At 34.8% G+C, this 18,382-nt stretch overlaps 1 protein-coding gene across 2 annotated transcripts; it reads left to right on the top strand.

The window, feature by feature from the left end:
• The first annotated feature begins 5,367 nt into the window (after positions 1–5,367).
• On the top strand, positions 5,368–7,487 carry LOC143538281 (protein FAR1-RELATED SEQUENCE 5-like). Of its 2 annotated transcripts, none has more exons than XM_077031871.1 (2): positions 5,368–6,865; positions 6,931–7,487. In XM_077031871.1, the coding sequence occupies exon 1, from the start codon at positions 5,459–5,461 to the stop codon at positions 6,746–6,748; it is 1,290 nt and encodes a 429-aa protein (XP_076887986.1). In that variant the 5' UTR covers positions 5,368–5,458; the 3' UTR covers positions 6,749–6,865; positions 6,931–7,487. The 2 variants fall into 2 exon arrangements, with proteins under 2 accessions (XP_076887986.1, XP_076887985.1); XM_077031870.1 differs by having other exon boundaries at positions 5,368–7,266; positions 7,353–7,487.
• The last annotated feature ends 10,895 nt before the right edge of the window (positions 7,488–18,382 follow it).

The following is an 18,382-nucleotide window of genomic DNA, read 5'->3' as shown; positions in this document are numbered from 1 at the left end:
ATGAAGAACAGAGCTGCTGACGTCACTATTCAATGGAACAGTGGTCTGCTTACGTCATCTTTCTTCAAATCTTCAATCAGCAACAATCTTTCCAAAATAGCAGCAACAAGCTCTGATACCACTTGTCAGGTCCTCGATTTCAGCTGGATCTTACTCAAATCATGCCATAACTCACACAAATAGATGTGTCGACAATGGAGTTAATGGCGGGTTGTTATATTTAGAAAGATTACCGTTTGTTAAAGGCGGAATCAATAACAAACAGGGTAGTTGCAATTAATAATCAAAGGTAACTAACACACTCAGGATTCACTCAAAAGATTTCCATTTATATAACATTCATCATACAAAGGTAATCGATTTAGGGTTTCTTGAGGTAAAGTTTATCCGTACTATCCTAGGACTGCCGTCACTTTCGAGAAATATTCTTTCTTATCCGAAAAGTGTATTGGCACAAAATTCCTCACAAGGCCTTAGGCGGCGTGCCCTAAAACATTCTATTTATAGGCCTGCCAACCTAAGACAGCTGTCATTCCTTCTAGAAACCACAAACGTAAATACATGTTCAAATTACATAATCAGAACTATTCTAAGTGTAAAACAAGTCTTCCGGGTAGGCTTTGTAACAATATCCATTTTCCGAGTACGCTGTGTACTCTACCATCCTTCAGGACTTGGTAACATAGAAGTGTGCTCGGGATCAGTTTCCGGGTAGGCTTTACTTGAAGAGTATTTTACCAAGTAAAATACTCACCGGGTAGACTTCAATCTTCCTGACTTTGCCAGACTTTGCCCAACAAACCCTTACGAGCAACCTTGTTCTTCGATGGTCCATTCAACTATTTGCTAGAGAATAACTTATTAGCAAAGTGTGCTCGGCAGCATAGTTCCTTGCTTGAGTTGAACCTTGCCCGATATTACTTAGATATTCTATTAAATCATCAAGCTTGCTTGGACCATTATTATTAATAAATACCTTTCCCGGTCTTCCAATCACTTGGTTTCATGAGCTTGGATAGCCAAAAGCTTACTCGGGAGTGAACTTTACTTGGCTTTGAAGAACAGACTTGCTTGATAAAGTGAACCTTGCCCGGATTAGCATAAACTAGTGAACCTTGCTCGGTAATATACTAATTTGCAAACCCTGCTTGGATATTCACTAAAGAAGACTTCTTGAAGATAACCTTGCCCGATAGACAAAATATCATACCCGGCTAAGTAAAAGCTTGTTCGGAGGTCTAAGGTGTGCCCGGATACATACTTAGAGAATTCTGAGGAGGTTGAGAAGATTCCAATCTTCCAAATATCTCCCTTAGGTAAAATCTTGACTCAACAATCTCCCCCTTAGGTCAAGTTTGACTCAACAGCAAACTTAAGGTGAATAATCGCTTACATAATCATCCAAATCTTGTGCAGCTGTTTGATCGGCATTATCTATTTCAGATGCACTTTGACCATCTGTTTTTTAATTACATATAATGTTGTATTACATAAAATGCATGTAGAGATAAGAGATATGAAAGTTTTTTAGAAGAAAATAACAAGTTTAATACCATGTTCTTGTTTCTCCTCAGCTGCAGTGTTTTCTTCAACTCCAGGCTTACCGGCAGCACTAACCATCACAGCAGCAGTAGCAGCAGCAGCCGCAGCAGCAGTCTCATCAAGTCTCTTCCCGGCAGCACTAACTGTCACAGCAGCAGTATCAGCAACAGCAGCATCAGCAGTCTCATCAATCCCTTCCCGGCAGCACTAACGATCACAGCAGCAGGAGCAGCAGCAGCCGCATCAATCTCTTTCCCGTCAACACTAAACGTCACAGCAGCAGCAGCAACAACCTCAGTAGCATCTTCTTCTAAGGGAGGACCATTATTCTCAAAGTATTTTTCCATCTTATTAAGAGTAGTTGTTATGTAGTTGACTGCAGGCGTTGTGACAAGAGTCCCAAATGGACCATATTTTTTCTGGTATTCATGCATGTAAAGCATCACAAGGAAGGTGATCGGACCGTTGTATTGAACGTTGATACCTCTTCATTCTTCCTTTTTCGTTTTCAAGTTTTCAATAACATAGCTGCACCAGTCCATATTTGGAATATCCGAGGTTTTATCAATTGCGGCGATGAATCATTGATTGACTATTGTTGATTTTGTCACAAATCCTATACAGGTGTTGACCAACATAAGGAAATTAATCTTAAACAGTTCACCAACTCCTTGATCCGCGGCCAGTTTGTCTTTCACATGCTTTATACTTATTCTTGCATTTGTCGGGAATTGATTTTTGAACAAATCTGTAGTAACATCTTCCCCCAATCTTGGTCTACTCATGCCTAAAACAAGAATCTTAACCATTGGTATCCCCAACCCTTCATGTACTTTTTGTGGTGTTATCTTAATAACACCGCTCCCAATGTTCAATTCATTTAAACGATTATTATAGTTCATGAGCAACCAATATCCCAAAGTTGTTGGAGTTTGGGTTACTTGAAGTCTTAACATTAACCCGAAACCCATTTCTTCTCACAAGTTTTTTGGGCAATGGTCATTGCCTTCACTGCATCAACAATATTAATAGGTGCACACCTATTCTTCAATTTTTTGTCTACAAATTCAACAAAAGGTTGTCACCTCTCGGCTGGCTTTTTTTCTTTAATGGCTCTCTTTTTCGGACGCTGAAAGTCCGGGCCAAAGGTGCTGTGTTCCACCGTTTCAGCTTTGACAACAACTTGTCGATTTTTGTGTCAAAGTCTGAATCAGAGTCTGCTTCCACAACATGTTTTGTTTTCCCCACCGGAGCAACTTTTTTAGTCTTCCTTTTATCAGTCTTGTTTTTTTTTTTTTTGACAACTGAATCACATACATACAATAAAACACGGGGGTAGGGGATAACAACACGAATCATAAGGAAACATAAAACTCTTATCAAACATCACAATGATAAATTCTCATACCAAAGCCATAACACGCTAATCATACGTATATAACATTCTTTAATATTATACATAGATTTAAAAAACAAGGATATATATTACAACAACAACACGCTTATCAAACGCATTAATACATAAGAAGATTCAAACAAATGCTTACATTTTAAGATTAAGTAAACCTAAAATGCTAAAAAAATCATAAAGTAACACATGTTCCATATTCATTCTGAGACCTATCGTGCTTTTGCTTCGTCCTTGGTTCCGTTCCAGAAGTAGATGAGTTAGGGTTCTTCATTTTGGTTCCGTTCAAGAAAAATTAAACCACTCGAGCTTGTGCTTATGCTTGTGCTTGTGCTTGTGCTTCACAGTAGAATCGTCGACGGTTTTTAGGAATATTGACTTACGAGGTTGAATTTTGGGAATACTTATCGCCGTTCCAGAAGTAGATGAGTGACTTGCAAGGGTAATTATTTGACCCTTTAAAAAGAAGGAGTGTGCTTTTAAATTTCAATCGTACGGTTAGTATTGTATAGTAGCAAAAAATACATATATATATATATATATATATAATATTAGTGGCTGGTGGTGGGTTCAGGTGGTCATGATGGTGGTGGACGGTGGCGGAGGTGCGGTGGTTCGTGGTGGCGGATGTGTGGTGGTGGGTGGTGGTGGGCAGTGGGTAGTGGTGGGTGGGTGGGTGGTGGTGGTGGTGGTGGTGGGTAGTAGGTGGTGGTGGTAGATGGGTATAAATAAATGTATATATAATTATATATAATATTAGTGGGTGGTGGTGGTGTGGTGGGTGGTGGTGGTGGGTGGTGGTGGAGTGTGGTTAGTGGTTGGTGCTGGAGGTCGTTGTGGAGAATGTGGGCGGTGGATGGTGGAAGTAGGTGGTGTGTAGTATGATTGCGGATATGTAATGCATGAGACAATGACGGTGCTATCCCGTATGATGACCATGATGATTGGCCCAATTATGACGAGACGATGCTAATATAACTACCTAGGTTGGTGGTGGTTATCATATTGATGCTGCTAACTTATATATACGATTTGCTTACGCCAACCCATACGATGGCGACTGTAGCTCGTACGACGAGCATGACGTCTATGATGATGATCACACATATATATGACGAGGACAAATTATATGTACCTATATGACAATACGCCACACAGGCGCGCGCGCACACACACACACACACATATAAATATACATATATGGGGAAAGTGAATACGGTGCTGTGAACCGTGAACCTTACACGTAAAACCCATCAAAACTATGTAGTTTTGATAAAAAAAACCCCTAACAACATAAATCAATTACATAGAAAAACATGTACGTGCTCTTTTCTCTCTTATACTTCATTGCAAACCACGAACGATTAACAATTAACAAGGACGAAGATTGATGCAGTAGACTACAAAGCAATTAATCGTGCTCTTATAATCGATCAGGTAGGTTCTGATATACTATGAGTGTATCTCCTATTTCTCTCTATTTACTTGATTAGATCAGCAAAGTGGTTAATCAATCAGTCTTAAGAAGTTTGTGTACTAATCCACGTTCTGATTCTCTGATTCTTTATTTCACTTGTTGATTATCAGTTTACATGTTCCAATATTTTTCTTTTGCTGATACAGGAAATCCACACCATAATGGATTTAGTAACAGTTCAACCAGAGACTGAAGCTTTTGAAAGAAATCTTATCGAACATATTGATGCAAACGGGTATTTGGTCACAAATAACGGTTCCAATTCTGAAGTAGAGGAGACAGAAATTGTAAACTTGGATTCGGGGGTTGAAAAAGAAGTAACAAATGAAGTAATTGGGCAGGTTTTCGAAACTCCTGATGACGCATATGAATTCTATAATGGTTATGGGTTTTTACATGGTTTTGGAAAACGTAAATGTGCGGCTCATAAAAATAAAACAACAAATGAGGCTTATCGAAGGAAATATGTATGCAACAAAGAGGGTTTTAAAGATTTGAAGCGTGATGGTTCTGCGGGAGAAGCTAAGAAACGTCGCAGGGATTTGAGGACAGGATGTGAAGAGTTTCTTCGGATTTCAAAAGGTAAAGATGAGAAATGGTCCGTTGATGCATTTAACAATGCACACAACCATGAACTAACCGTTAGTCCAACAAAGGTAATGAAACACATGTCTCATGGGAAGTTTCACCGATCACTGGTTTGCAAATCTCTAATGTTGGAACTTGGTCAATCCAGGTTGAGACCTTGTCAAATCAAGAAGGTCGTAAATACTATGAAAAATCCAAGTGAAAATGATGTTACGTCAAAACAATGTTCTGATATCTTAGGAGAACAACGAAAACAATACAAGGGTAAAGAGTTTTATGGTCTTATTAAACATTTCCAAGATAAATTACTTGAAGACCGTGACCCTTATTTTGTTGTCTGTTTATTTGACGATGGGTCTCCTAGAAATATTTTTTGGGCAGATGGGAGATCAAGAGACTTATATATAAAATTTGCGGACGTTGTTGTGTTTGATGTCACATATATGACCAACAAGTTTATGATGCCATTTGCTCCATTTGTCAGGGTGAATCATCACCGCCAATTCGTGCTTTTTGCTGGTGCGCTGTTGGAGAATGAGAAACAAGAGACTTTTGAATGGTTATTTGAAAATTTCTTAAAGTGCATGTTTAATAAGCATCCATTGGCAATAATTACTGATCAAGACAAAGCTATTGGAAATTCAATTAAAAGAGTCTTTCCAAAACCCCGACATCGTTTCTGTTCATGGCATATAAAGAAACATCAGATTGAACATCTTCGAGCACTTACAGTTCATTATTGTGACATTGAAGAGCCATACAAACAGTGGATAAAGAGTAATATTGTTGAAGAAATTGAAAATCAATGGGAATTTTTATGTGGTAAATACCAATTTGAAAGTGGTAGTTGGATAACAGAGATGTATAATCAACGCAAGTATTGGGCTAAAGCCTTCTTGAAAGATTGTTTTTTTGCTAGCATGACATCAAGTGGAAGAAGCGAGAGCATTCATTCTTTTTTTGATGGATTTGTGAATTCAAATACCATGTTGAATGAGTTTGTGATCCAGTATGATAACGTTGTTGCTTGCCGAAGGGGTTCCGAAAACGATGAAGACTTCAGAACCATGGACTCAAAGCTGAATCTTTCTTCTGTAAGTATGATAGAGAAAAAAGCAAGTCAACGTTACACTAGGAAGCTCTTTGATATATTCAAGAAAGAATGGACCGAAGCTACCCTTAATTTAACCCATGAGACGATAAGCAAAACTTTAGAAGAAATCAAATATAAGGTTGGACAACTTGATATTGATAAAATATACTGCAGAACTGTTACCTTTCGACTCTCAGATAAGATAGATGTAACATGTTCATGTGCAAAGTTTGAAACAGACGGGATATTATGCAAGCATATATTATATGTGTTGAAGAAGAAGAATGTTGAAACCATTCCTGATCATTATATTTTACCTAGGTGGACACTGGATGTTAGGTATAAATCTGATAATCACACGATTGCGATCGAAGACACAAATACTGGAAATGAAGTTAGTGCGTTAACTTTATGGCTTGTTCAATCAAACTTTAGAAAAGCAATTGAACATGCAAGAGATTCCCCATGTGAAATAAAGAAACTAAATTCCATCTTGGTAAGCTTTTTAGAAGAACAAAGTGTTCAAACACATTCCAAACAGTTGGAATGTGTTGTACAGAATTTTAATGTGGGAAGTTCGCAAGTAAACTTGATGCCTCAAATTTCTATTCGTGATCCACAAGTTAAAACAAATAATTAAGGTCGTCCCAAAAGTGCAACTAGAATCAAGTCTTCCCTGGAAGCACCAAAAAAGAAAACTTGTTCTTATTGCAAACAACCGGGACATTACATCACCGGATGTCAGAAAAAAAAGAAGGTAAATATGTATTTACTAATAAATAGTGGTTGTTAGTATGGTACTTACATTAGTTTTTTTTGCAGGACGATGAGTCGTTAGTGGGAAGAGAAGGATGATATGTGAATCGACTTGGAGAGCTGATAGTTTTGGAGAGTTACTATGGTGGCACTTCTTTGAGTAGCGCACGAAATAAACTTGCTGATGTAATTTTAGATCTTTTCATTTTTTATTAGTTTTGATATTTTATTGGCAGTATGTTTATGTAGAAATTATTTTTTAAGAGAAATTGTTGCAATGGTTTTTTTGTTGAAATACGCTCGTAGAAAACAAAATATATCGATTCGATCAGTTAGAACCTGGTGAAAATATAGTAATATAAAACGAAACGGGCCAAAATATAGAAATACAAACTTAAACGAGTCAAAACGTATAAACCAGAACCGGGTCAAAACATTGTAATATAGAGCGAAGCGGGCCAAAATATAGAAATGCAAACTTAAACGAGTTGAAATGTATCAGTTAGAACCGGGTGAAAATATAGTAATATAAAACGAAACGGGCCAAAATATAGAAATGCAAACTTAAACGAGTCGAAACGTATCGGTTAGAAGCTGGTGAAAATATAGTAATATATAACGAAACGGGCTTAATTCAAGAAAATATAAATTTAAACGGGTCAAAACGTAAAAATATAAATTGAGATGGGTCAAAATATAGTATTTTAAAACAAAATAGGCCAACATCACGTACCCTGTTCCGCCACTGCCTCACACAACAACTTCAACTCTCAATGTCGTTTGTTCATGCAGATGGAGTAGTGTGCAGCGCCCCCACAGTCGCCGGTTCATGCTGATGGAGTAATGTGCAGCTATGGGAATTTGACGCCGGTGACGGAGAAAATGCAGGTGGATCTCACTGAGCTGGATTGTATCTGGAGCTCTTGTTAAGAAATGTGTCTATGGAAGGTTGTATTATGGGATGAAATAAGTTGTGGCTGAATTCGTTGTACGAATTTTTTATGTGTTGTAATGGATCTGCTTTAGGATTTTCTAGTATTTTTATTGTTATGGTTAAAACGAGACGAGCTTGAGTTTGTCTCCTTTAATTAAGTAACGTGTGCAGGTCCTACAATGCGTGTGCAAACGATCCAAAATGCAAATAGTGGAAGCCGAATTGCTGCATATTTGTGCAAATGCATGTAACCAAATAAATGTTGTTAATCTAGTATACAACTCCAAAATTAATGTAAAACTATGCAACATTCCAAATAGATGATATTCATTTCATACATATAGATGCATTACATCTTTGACTGTGCTAACAAAATACATAACAAAGAATGTTTTTGTTTCCATTTCTTCAATCCTTATCTGCACTAACAAAGTGCATAACAAATATGAAATTTTCCATTTCTTCTAATACAATGACAACCGTTTACATAAACATTAAAATCAACAACAAAAATTAGAAATCCTATCAAACTATAAATCAAGTATCTCCCCATTTATCTTGTATCATCTTCACTTGTTTTCAATTTATCTTCAAGTTTATTCCTTGTAGCTTCAAAAGTAAATAGAATTGGTCAAATGTCATTCATATAACGAATTTGCTAAAATTGGATAGCAAATAAAAAATACACAGTTAGTAAGCACTTGCACTTAGTCAACATCATCCCTAGTCCTTAGTAAGTACCACTTTGGTAGGCACCACCACCTGCATCTGCTTGCTAACCCAATAAAAAATCCCATCTCCATCTACCTACATGAATGCAAATTTTTAAAATTTAGAAATTAAATAAAAAAGATTATAAGAATGACAAAAGGATGGGGTCTACCTTTATCAGGCTCACACCAGATTCAATTTTAAGAAGAAGATAATGGTTCAAATGATTATGGTCTAACTGCACCAAACGCTTTATGATCTTCTTCAAGAGTGAGTTTCATGATGTATTACCGACAAATTAATTAACTCTTTTAAACCTAGTTACAAATATAAGTGTTGACTTGATTAATATGATTATGTATACAATATTAAAAACTCACCTTTAGCAAAAAGTTTGCACCTGCAACAACACAATTCCATCTTCTTTGTCTATTACAACTCCAAGTAGAAGCAAAAAAAGAATTGAACCGTCCGTATCTTAGCAATAGGAGAAAAATTAAGATTTATGGGATTAGGGTTTATAGACCAACTAGAATATTAGAATCAAACCTATTCTCTGTAAATCTGTGTTTTAAAAAACATACTTAGATGATAGATTTCAATGGAACTGCAAAATATTACCTGCAGAGGTTGTAGATTCGAGAATTGCAGGGTAGATTAGGGAACGACCTAATCTTTGTCTTCACTGTTAATCTTTGTCTTCATTATTAGATAGAACAACCTAGGGTTTATTAATATGGTTGATTCGAAGAAGCATCAGACTGCATCAATCTTTCGTCCTTCTTACTTGTCGAACACCATAAACAGAGAGCAGTAGGGTTTGCACCAGAGAGAAGATGAATATGGATTTACGTGTTTTATTTCAGGGATTAGTTTTTAGGAATTTTTTATCAAAACTACATAGTTTTGATGGGTTTTACGTGTAAGGTTACACGGTTCACAGCCCCGTATTCACTTTCCCATATATATATATATATATATATATATATATATATATATATATATATATATATGTTGATGATGATGATGGTGACACCGATGTTTAATGACATGTAACCCATATGATCGATGACGACCATGATACCATATACGATGGTCATACTGATGGTAGCATGTACGACTGATGATGTCGTTTGATGACGACAACAATTCATAAGATGGTGCCGACAATGATCGCTAATATTGGGCGTTTTGTTTACGCTAACCCATACGATGCTGACTACATCCCGTACATGGCAATCGGTTGATGATGATGATGTTGATGATGATGATGGAGATGTGTGACGATGATGACGACACTAATAGCGAGATATATGTTACCCGTATGATCAACGCCGACTACAATAGCCTATACAATGACCACGTTGATTACCCGCACGTCTGATGATGATGTCGTTTCATGGTGACGGTGATCGATGATTATGATGATGATAACCACTATAATACATGATAACGATGATAACATTATGATGTTGATCATCATCATAACACATATGGTGATGATGATAACCTAGAAGATGATAATGATACAAAACTACATATGATAATGATAACACTAGAATGTTATGAGCCTCTCTATTACGAAGTTGTAAATCTTATCCAGAAAATCGTACTAACGGTTAAGATAATACTTCAATAATAGATAAAATTTTAAATTTATTTAAAAAATACGATTTATTAAACAAACTCAACTTTTAACGAAATTTAATACCGGAATGTTAGTAAAAAAAAACTAAAAGTAAATGTTTTTATACTATTTTTAAAAAGTTATAAAACAAAAACCAAAATATATATATAATTAAATGTGTAGAAATAAATAAAACCAAAATTCAAAACCCTTTTAACTTCAAAACCATTTTAACTTCAAAACCCTAAATCGACTTCTACTTCGCTTTACTGTAATTCGTAGACATCGCTTATCCTGGTAAGAACATAAAAATGCCACGTCTCAATAATAGAGTTAAGTTCCTGGTAGATATCGGCAGCGATTCCATGAGTAGGATGGTATGTTAATGTTATCTGGTTAATTTTTTTTATGAAACATTTTACAGTTTTGCAACATATACATTCTAAGAACATTTTTTGTGTTACTTATAGCTCATTCCTAAAGTTGTTCAACCAATATTTGCTTACATGAAATCGAATACCGGCTGTTGTTTGATTTACGATCAAAGTGGTAGAACGTTTTATGTTGTTATAATCAAAGTACTTGATGACTTTTATTTTGGAACCGGTTGGACTGAATTAATCAGAGAATGTTGTATAGAAGCTGGAACATATATTTTTTTGAGCTTAAATCAAGATCTATGTTGAATATGTTTACTTTCAAAATAAACGTAAATGATCAATCCGGTACTGTGATATGTATTCCAGTCATAAACCGACACGTCCATTAATTGGTAAGTTTTAATTTTTGTTTTTAATGATTGTTTCAAATTCAAATGTCTTTTAATTAACATGTTTAATAGTATTTCCCTGAGTGGTACGTGATTCAAGAATTTTGTGACAATTACATGAATTTGCTTTTCAAGCTTATTGCTCCAGATAGATATATGTTTAAAGTTTCATGTCTTTGGGATAGAATGGGTTGTAGGCTAGAGGATGGATGGATTGAGGTTTTTAAACAAACCAACTTGAAAGGTGGTTCGTTTATTGTGTTTGAAATCATATCAGATAAAGCATTTCATATTAATGTCTTTCAGAAGAAAAATGTATGCCAAATACATTATGCCAAACATCGGTAAACCTCTGAAGCTGAAGGCAATACCCAAGGGACACAGGACGATGATCAGGCAAGAAGACTGGGATCGCTTCGTTGAGTACACACAATCAGAGAAGTTTCAAGTATAAATCCTCTACTCTGCAAACGTTGATTGATCGACTATATATGGTTTATGTTTTTTGTTTAAATATAATGAAATGATTATAATGTGTGGTTGAAGAAAAAATCGTCTTAATCAAAGGGAGCTCGCGCAAAGAATGTTTTTGATCATCACATGGGACGAGGGGGTTATACCTACATTCGAGAGAAACTGGTAATCATCGTCAGCTGCTTTCTCTCTAGTTCAATGATTTGTTGGTTATGTGTCTAACGCATGACCGTCAGCTGCTTTCTCTTGAACATTTTACAAGGTCAAAATGAAGGAAATTGGACCGGATGAGATCCCCGGCCATGCATTAATGTGGATGAAAGGAAGGGAGGACAAAGATGGTGCATACAAGAATGATGTTGTCGAAGGCGTGGCAACCAAATTAGTATGTTTTGGTATTAAACTTTTTAAATCATGTTAAAGTCAATTCATTGCCTTATATTGGTGTCAAAAAAACTTGAGTCTGATGACTTGTCTCAACACTTGATGTGGATACATAAGCGTGTTACAAGTGTATTAGAATATTTGTTTTCTTGCAGGCTCAGCAAGAGGAGCAGATAGCCTTCGGAGCCCTGGCACTTGAACCGTGCACAGATGCCGTCACCTTAGTGCTTGGCAAAGAGAAAGGTGGGTTTTTAAAAAGGATTGGGTACGGATTGACAACAGGTAAATACTGGGGTGTGAGTCGGGTAAAAGGCTCGTTTAAGCAACAGATTGCCCAACTTGAGTATGAGGCGGTGCAGAGAGATGAAGTGGTGAACAGGTTGACGACTCTACTTGAATCCACGAATGCTATGGTAGCAAGCCGTGAGAAGGAACGGTTAGCATTTGAGGCCAGGTGCAGACATCTCGAAGGATTGTTGCCGCAAATGTCGGCAAGTCAAGTAAGTGACGTATGCTACATATTAATTAATGCATTCGACGTACATAATTGGCACTGTTTTTGTCACAATTCGTAGGTAAATCATGTTCCCAACCAGGTTGGTTCTAACCAAAGTACTAGTGCTGTGGCGCAAAATAAAAGGCCAGCACCAGTAAGTATCTGACAGTTTCTTTGTTTTTTACAACTTTCCATGTAATTTTTCATTTTCCATAACCTAATAAATTGATTTGTAGGCCAGTTCTGTGGGAAACATCTTAACCTCAGGTGAGGCTGTGCAACAAGAATCCGCTTCTCAGGTAAGCATTTGACAGTTTGATTGATTTGTTTTAATAATTAACTTTCCATGTGAGTGTGCTGATCTTGCATAAGTTAATTGTAGCCCAACTCTGCGTATAAAATAGTTTTCGAAACGGTACCCGCTCCCCATATCGCGACATCAGTAAGTATTTGACAATTTCAGTACTTTTTATAATTTGTTTCCAATGTGAGTGTGCTCATTTTCTATTACCGAATTGCAGGCCAAGTCTGTGGAAAAAAGTGTTGACCAAACGGTACCCGCTTCTCATATCGCGACATCAGTAAGTATTTGACAATTTTAGTACTTTTTATAATTCGTTTCCAATGTGAGTGTGCTCATTTTCTATTTACTGAATTGCAGGCCAAGTCTGTGGAAAAAAGTGTTGACCAAACGGTAGTCGATCCCCATAGCGCGACATCAGTAAGTATTTGGCAGTTTCAGTTTTTATATTTTATAACCTAATAAGTCTAACAATTCCAATTTCTGTTATATTACCAATGAAGCTTGTAGAGAACAATGTTGACCAAGCATCAACACAACTACACCACACTCCGGATAGTAACGGCTCGAAAAAACCATCAGTAAGTATTTGGCAATTTCAGTTTTTCCTTTAATTGTTGATTGATTCATTGAATGGTTTTTAGGTAAAACGGAGAAGCCGTAAAAGAAAAGTTGATGTATCTACGGATGAAGCTTCCCCACCTGCTGAAATAAAGGTATGTACTGCGCGAAACATTGTTAATTTCCCACCAACATGGGTATGTACTTATATATTGACTTCAACTAAGCCATCTTAATTTCACATGCTGGTCTATAGGTGTATGAGTGTCGTTTGTGTGTGCATAACAAGCGTAACAAGGTGGCATATTGGTCACCGGTTCCACAACAGTTGCATGGAAAAGCAATCCCGGAGGGTTGCTATAAAGTTAGTCTTGATGGAGCCATAAAGGAACAAGCAATTATTCCATGTGAGGTAGGTGAAATTACGACTGTTGGCAACGCAATTGGTACTTTTGTTGCTCGGCCAGAACACCTAATCTTATGTGACCAGGAGGTTTGTTCCCTTTTAACTTAACCGAACAAATATCTTTGTTCTTTTTCATTTAGTTTAAAAAATGAACACTTGTGTTCATTTATGTTCGTTTGTTTATAATCTAAACTAACGTAATTGAACAAAGATAAACGAACATAAACGAACTTCCCGTCGAAAGGTTCACGAACAGTTAAACGAACGTTCGGTATGTATGTATGTATGTATGCATACTATTTTGTTCTATTCAATTACAAAATACGACATTAATTATACATATTTGTTTTTCATATTCTGTTGTTCCAGCTACCACCACTCCCATCCTCAAAAGAACCAGACAGAGCTGGCAAGAAGGCAAAGGCAAAGTATACAACGATAGACCGGGTGACCAAACAGAAGACAAGGAGCAGTGCCAAGAAAACCGATGCCTTAGCTAGTATATAGGTAGTCGTTATTTTTGTATTTTGTAAGATATTTTGCATATACATTTGCTTAAGTGAATATTATTGTTAATATAATTTGTTTCTAATTTTGTTTTGTCATGCTTGCTTATAGCTGTTTTATATTACTGCACAAAAAATAAAAATAATTATATATTGCCTAATTACACACAGTTTGGCCACATAGAACACACTAAATAGGTGTGGCCAAAAGTAAGACAATAGCCACACATGAAATTACAAAAATTAGACAATGGCCACACCACAAATTACAAAAGATTTTTTGACTAGCAAGTTCACATTTTTAGCCACATTTACAATAACCTCCAGTGTCTGTAAGATATGATTAGTCACACAGTACTTCACTATGTGTGACGAAAAGTTTTACAATAGCCACACTTTATATTAGGAAAAACATTTTGTGTGACAAACGGTAAGACAATGGCCACACTATAATCTACAAAGGAGTTTTTGAGTGGCAAGTAAACATATTTAGCCACTTTGAATGTAATATCTAGTGTCTATATCATATAATTAGCCACGCTATTATTAAATTTAAGTGGCCATTTCTTTGCTATATTCACAACGTATAGGTCACAATGTAATCTTAACAAAACCCTATTGGCCACATTAATATAAAATTCATGTGGCTGAAACATAAATTCATGTGGCTATATAGATGCAATGGTCACTCATAGTAATTTGACATGTGGCCATTTTCTACCATTTAGCCACACTTATTGGAGAGGCTTCTTGATGGCCAGCAACTAATGCATGTACCCTTTAGCCACACTTATTACCACATAAGGCCACTAAAAACTCTGTGTGACCATATCATACCCACGGTGTCGCTACCTTTGGCCACATATGTCCTGAACCAAATGTGTGTGGCTAAAGGCCTACGGCCACACTTTTTTCGTGTGGCCGAAGGTCAATTTTCACGTAGTGGCATAATATTTTTTTTCTTTAAACTAATGATTAATAGAATGTTGAATATTTGAGCTTCAAATATTAAAAGCTAATCAAAGATACATTTAAAGTCAAAACTAAAAGTACTATTATTATTGGTTATTAACCATATGGAGCAACCGAATATAGTTGTTGTTAACCATATGTTAAAACTAAACAAATGGTTGTTGGTAGATTTTGTTTTAATTATTACGGTTAAGATATTATGGTTATTTCAATTTTTTTGGATATTTTAGTTCGGTTCAGTTTTTTCAGTTCTTAACAATATACAAAACCGAACCAAAACTAATATTTCGGTTTTTGCTAAAGTTCAAAACCGAACCATCGGTTTCTAATTCGATTTGGTTTTTTCGGTTCGGTTTTTTGGTTTTATTGGTTTCAGTTCATTTTTTTTTGTTTTTGTGCACATCCCTATAATATTGTGAGTTTTTCTCCTTATAAGGAACTTACAAGTTTATCATTCTAGCAATGTGGGACAAACGTACTATCTCACAATTTACATTCTCTATTACAAATGTAGGGATTGTTACACCGTTCTCGTTCAAAAAAGACACGATATTGAGGAAAAAAAATCATTGTGTATTTTTTTTTATTTATCATCGTGTTCTTTGTTTATTTTTGTCATTGATTTTGTCTTTTTTTCTTTGGGATTGTGCATTTTCTTCTTGATATTGTGTTATATTTTGCGATCTGTTGTGTTTTTTTATATATTTATTTATAATTGTGTTTTTTGTTTATTTTCGTCATTATGCCTTTTTTTCCTCGACATTTTGTCTTTTTATCTTTTTTTTAGGAACAAGAAATACATGGGAAACATTTTAGTTTTTTTAGTCTTTTCATTTTTTATTTTATTTTGAGTTATGATTTTTGTATTATTTTTCTTGAATTTATTTTTTAAATGGTTTTTTTATGCTACAATTTTTTCTTACCGTTCTCATTTTTATCTTCACTTGTATTTTAACCTTTAACATTTTCTTAACTTAAATTAAATTTGAATTATGATGACCCATTATAATTTATTTATAGAATTTTGGATTTCATAGTTTACGTATAATAATTACATCTTGTTTACAACAACAATTAATATATGTGTATATTTATAACGCATTATAGTTCATTATAATCTTAAATATATATATATATATATATATATATATATATATATAAACGAAATCTTCCTATATTTTCTTAATCTCCCAGATTACTATATTTGTAAATGGAGACTTCTCATGCATTTAATATGAATTCACGGTTATGGGTCTCACCAACCTAGATAGCCCTTAGAAGTGTTATACATCTCATTAAATAAAAAATTAATCTTATCAAATATTTGATATGAAAATCATATAAAATAGGGATATACTAAAAATTAGTATCCTGTTTTTTTTTAAAAAAAAGATAGTATTTATAGTTAAAAAACAATTTTATAGTAAAAAAACAAGCGGGTCATAGGTCTCACAAAACCCAAATAGTTTTTAAACCGGGTTATAACATCTCATTTATTTATGAAACTCTTTCATCATCAAATTCCTAAGTATATCATTATCTTCTTTACAATAAATAAAATTAAAATTCAAAAAAATATATAAATATTATAAACGAATAATTCAAACAACCCATATATTTAAAGGTTCGGTTACATGTAGATCTTAATTAAATAAATCATAAATATATACAAATATATAAGCGAAACCTCCTTATGTTTTATTTGTATATTGACCCAAATTCACGGGTATGTGTCACACCAAACCCATATAGTTCTTAAATGGGTTATAACATCTCGTTAAATTAAAAATTAATCTCACCAAATATTTGATATGAAAATCATATAAAATAGGGATATACTAAAATCTAGTATCCATTTTTTTTTAAACATATTATTTATTATTAAAAAACAATTTTATAGTAAAAATAAGCATGTCATGGGTCTAAACTCAAATAGCTTTTAAACCAGGTTATAACATCTCATTTATTTATGAAATCATTTCATTATCAAACCCTAGGGATATTATTAACTTTCTTATAATAAATAAAATTAAAATATAAAAAAAATATCTAAATATTATAAAAGAATAATGTAAAACAGCCCACGTAAATACAGGGAATAAACTAGTTTACATAATTTTAACTTGTCACAATTCAGACACAACAAACATAATGCACAAACAAGAAAAGAGTTTGATATATTGGATAAAAGAAAACAAAATAACTAAATTAGCCAAATTATTTCGTTACCATACTTCATTGTTATTGGATTAACGTAATATTAAAAGTTTATATGATGACTGGTATGCATTTGCAAGTAATTTCAAGTAAAAAGGTCATAAGTTGTTTATGAATATAAGCAATAACGACCAATCTGAGAAAACAAAAATGAAATATATCTATGATTTATGAAAATGACTAAACTTGTCTTTTTCATAATGACTTTGTTCCGAATTTGAAAAGTAAAAAATTCAAAAAGTTAGATGTTAAAAACGTGTCGTGTGACCAAACTATAGATCACAAAGGCTTATACGTTGCCACATGGTATAGAGATGGTATAGGGAATGTGATGTAACTTGAACGTAGGGTAATTAAAATTCAAATGAAAGTAACTATAAAACTAGGATAGATCAACAACTCGTTTTCAAATAGGGTTAGGCTAAATATACCCTTCCTGGTTGCTTGTCATACCCCCCCCCCTCCTCCATTGGAAAAACCAACTTTCATACCAAATTAGCACAAAAGTAAGGATTTAATATTATTTTTTTTACAAGTTGCGTTTTCTTTTTATGATTTCGAGTTTAGGGTTTTGGGTTTCGGTTTTAGGGTTTAGGGTTCGGGTTTAGGGTTCGGTTTCGGGTTTAGGGTGTCGGTTTTAGGGTTTAGGGTTCGGGTTTAGGGTTTATGGTTCGGTTTCGGGTTTAGGGTTTCGGTTTTAGGGTTTAGGGTTCGGTTTCGGGTTTAGGGTTTAGGGTTCGGTTTCAGGTTTAGGGATTAGGGTTCGGTTTCGGGTTTAAGGTTTAGGGTTCGGTTTCGGGTTTAGGGTTTAAGGTTTCGGGTTTAGGGTTTTGGGTTTAGGTTTTATTTTGTAAAAGATAAAGTGGTAAAATAAGGATATTATAAATATATATACTATTAAAATTTAAAAAAGATATTATAAATAGACAGAACTACAGATTATGTCCTTTATGTTTGAGGTGAATTCCACATCATGTCCTTTAAGTTTAATAAGTGCAGTGACTGTCCCTTAACTTTAAAAACCGTTGCGGTTTATGTCCTTTAGGTGACGGCCGTTAACTTAAAGCTGTTAACTCTAAAACACTTGCCACTCACATGAGGGTAATATCGTCTTTTTAACCCAATCAATATTTAACAAAGTAGACATTACACACATTAAA

This window comes from Bidens hawaiensis, unplaced genomic scaffold (assembly GCF_021521415.1).
Source record: "Bidens hawaiensis isolate Kalapana, Puna unplaced genomic scaffold, B.hawaiensis_p1.1 tig00011542_1, whole genome shotgun sequence".
NCBI classification, from domain to species: Eukaryota; Viridiplantae; Streptophyta; class Magnoliopsida; order Asterales; family Asteraceae; genus Bidens; species Bidens hawaiensis.
Note: the sequence above shows the minus strand (reverse complement) of the source record. Positions and strands in the feature narration are given on the sequence as shown.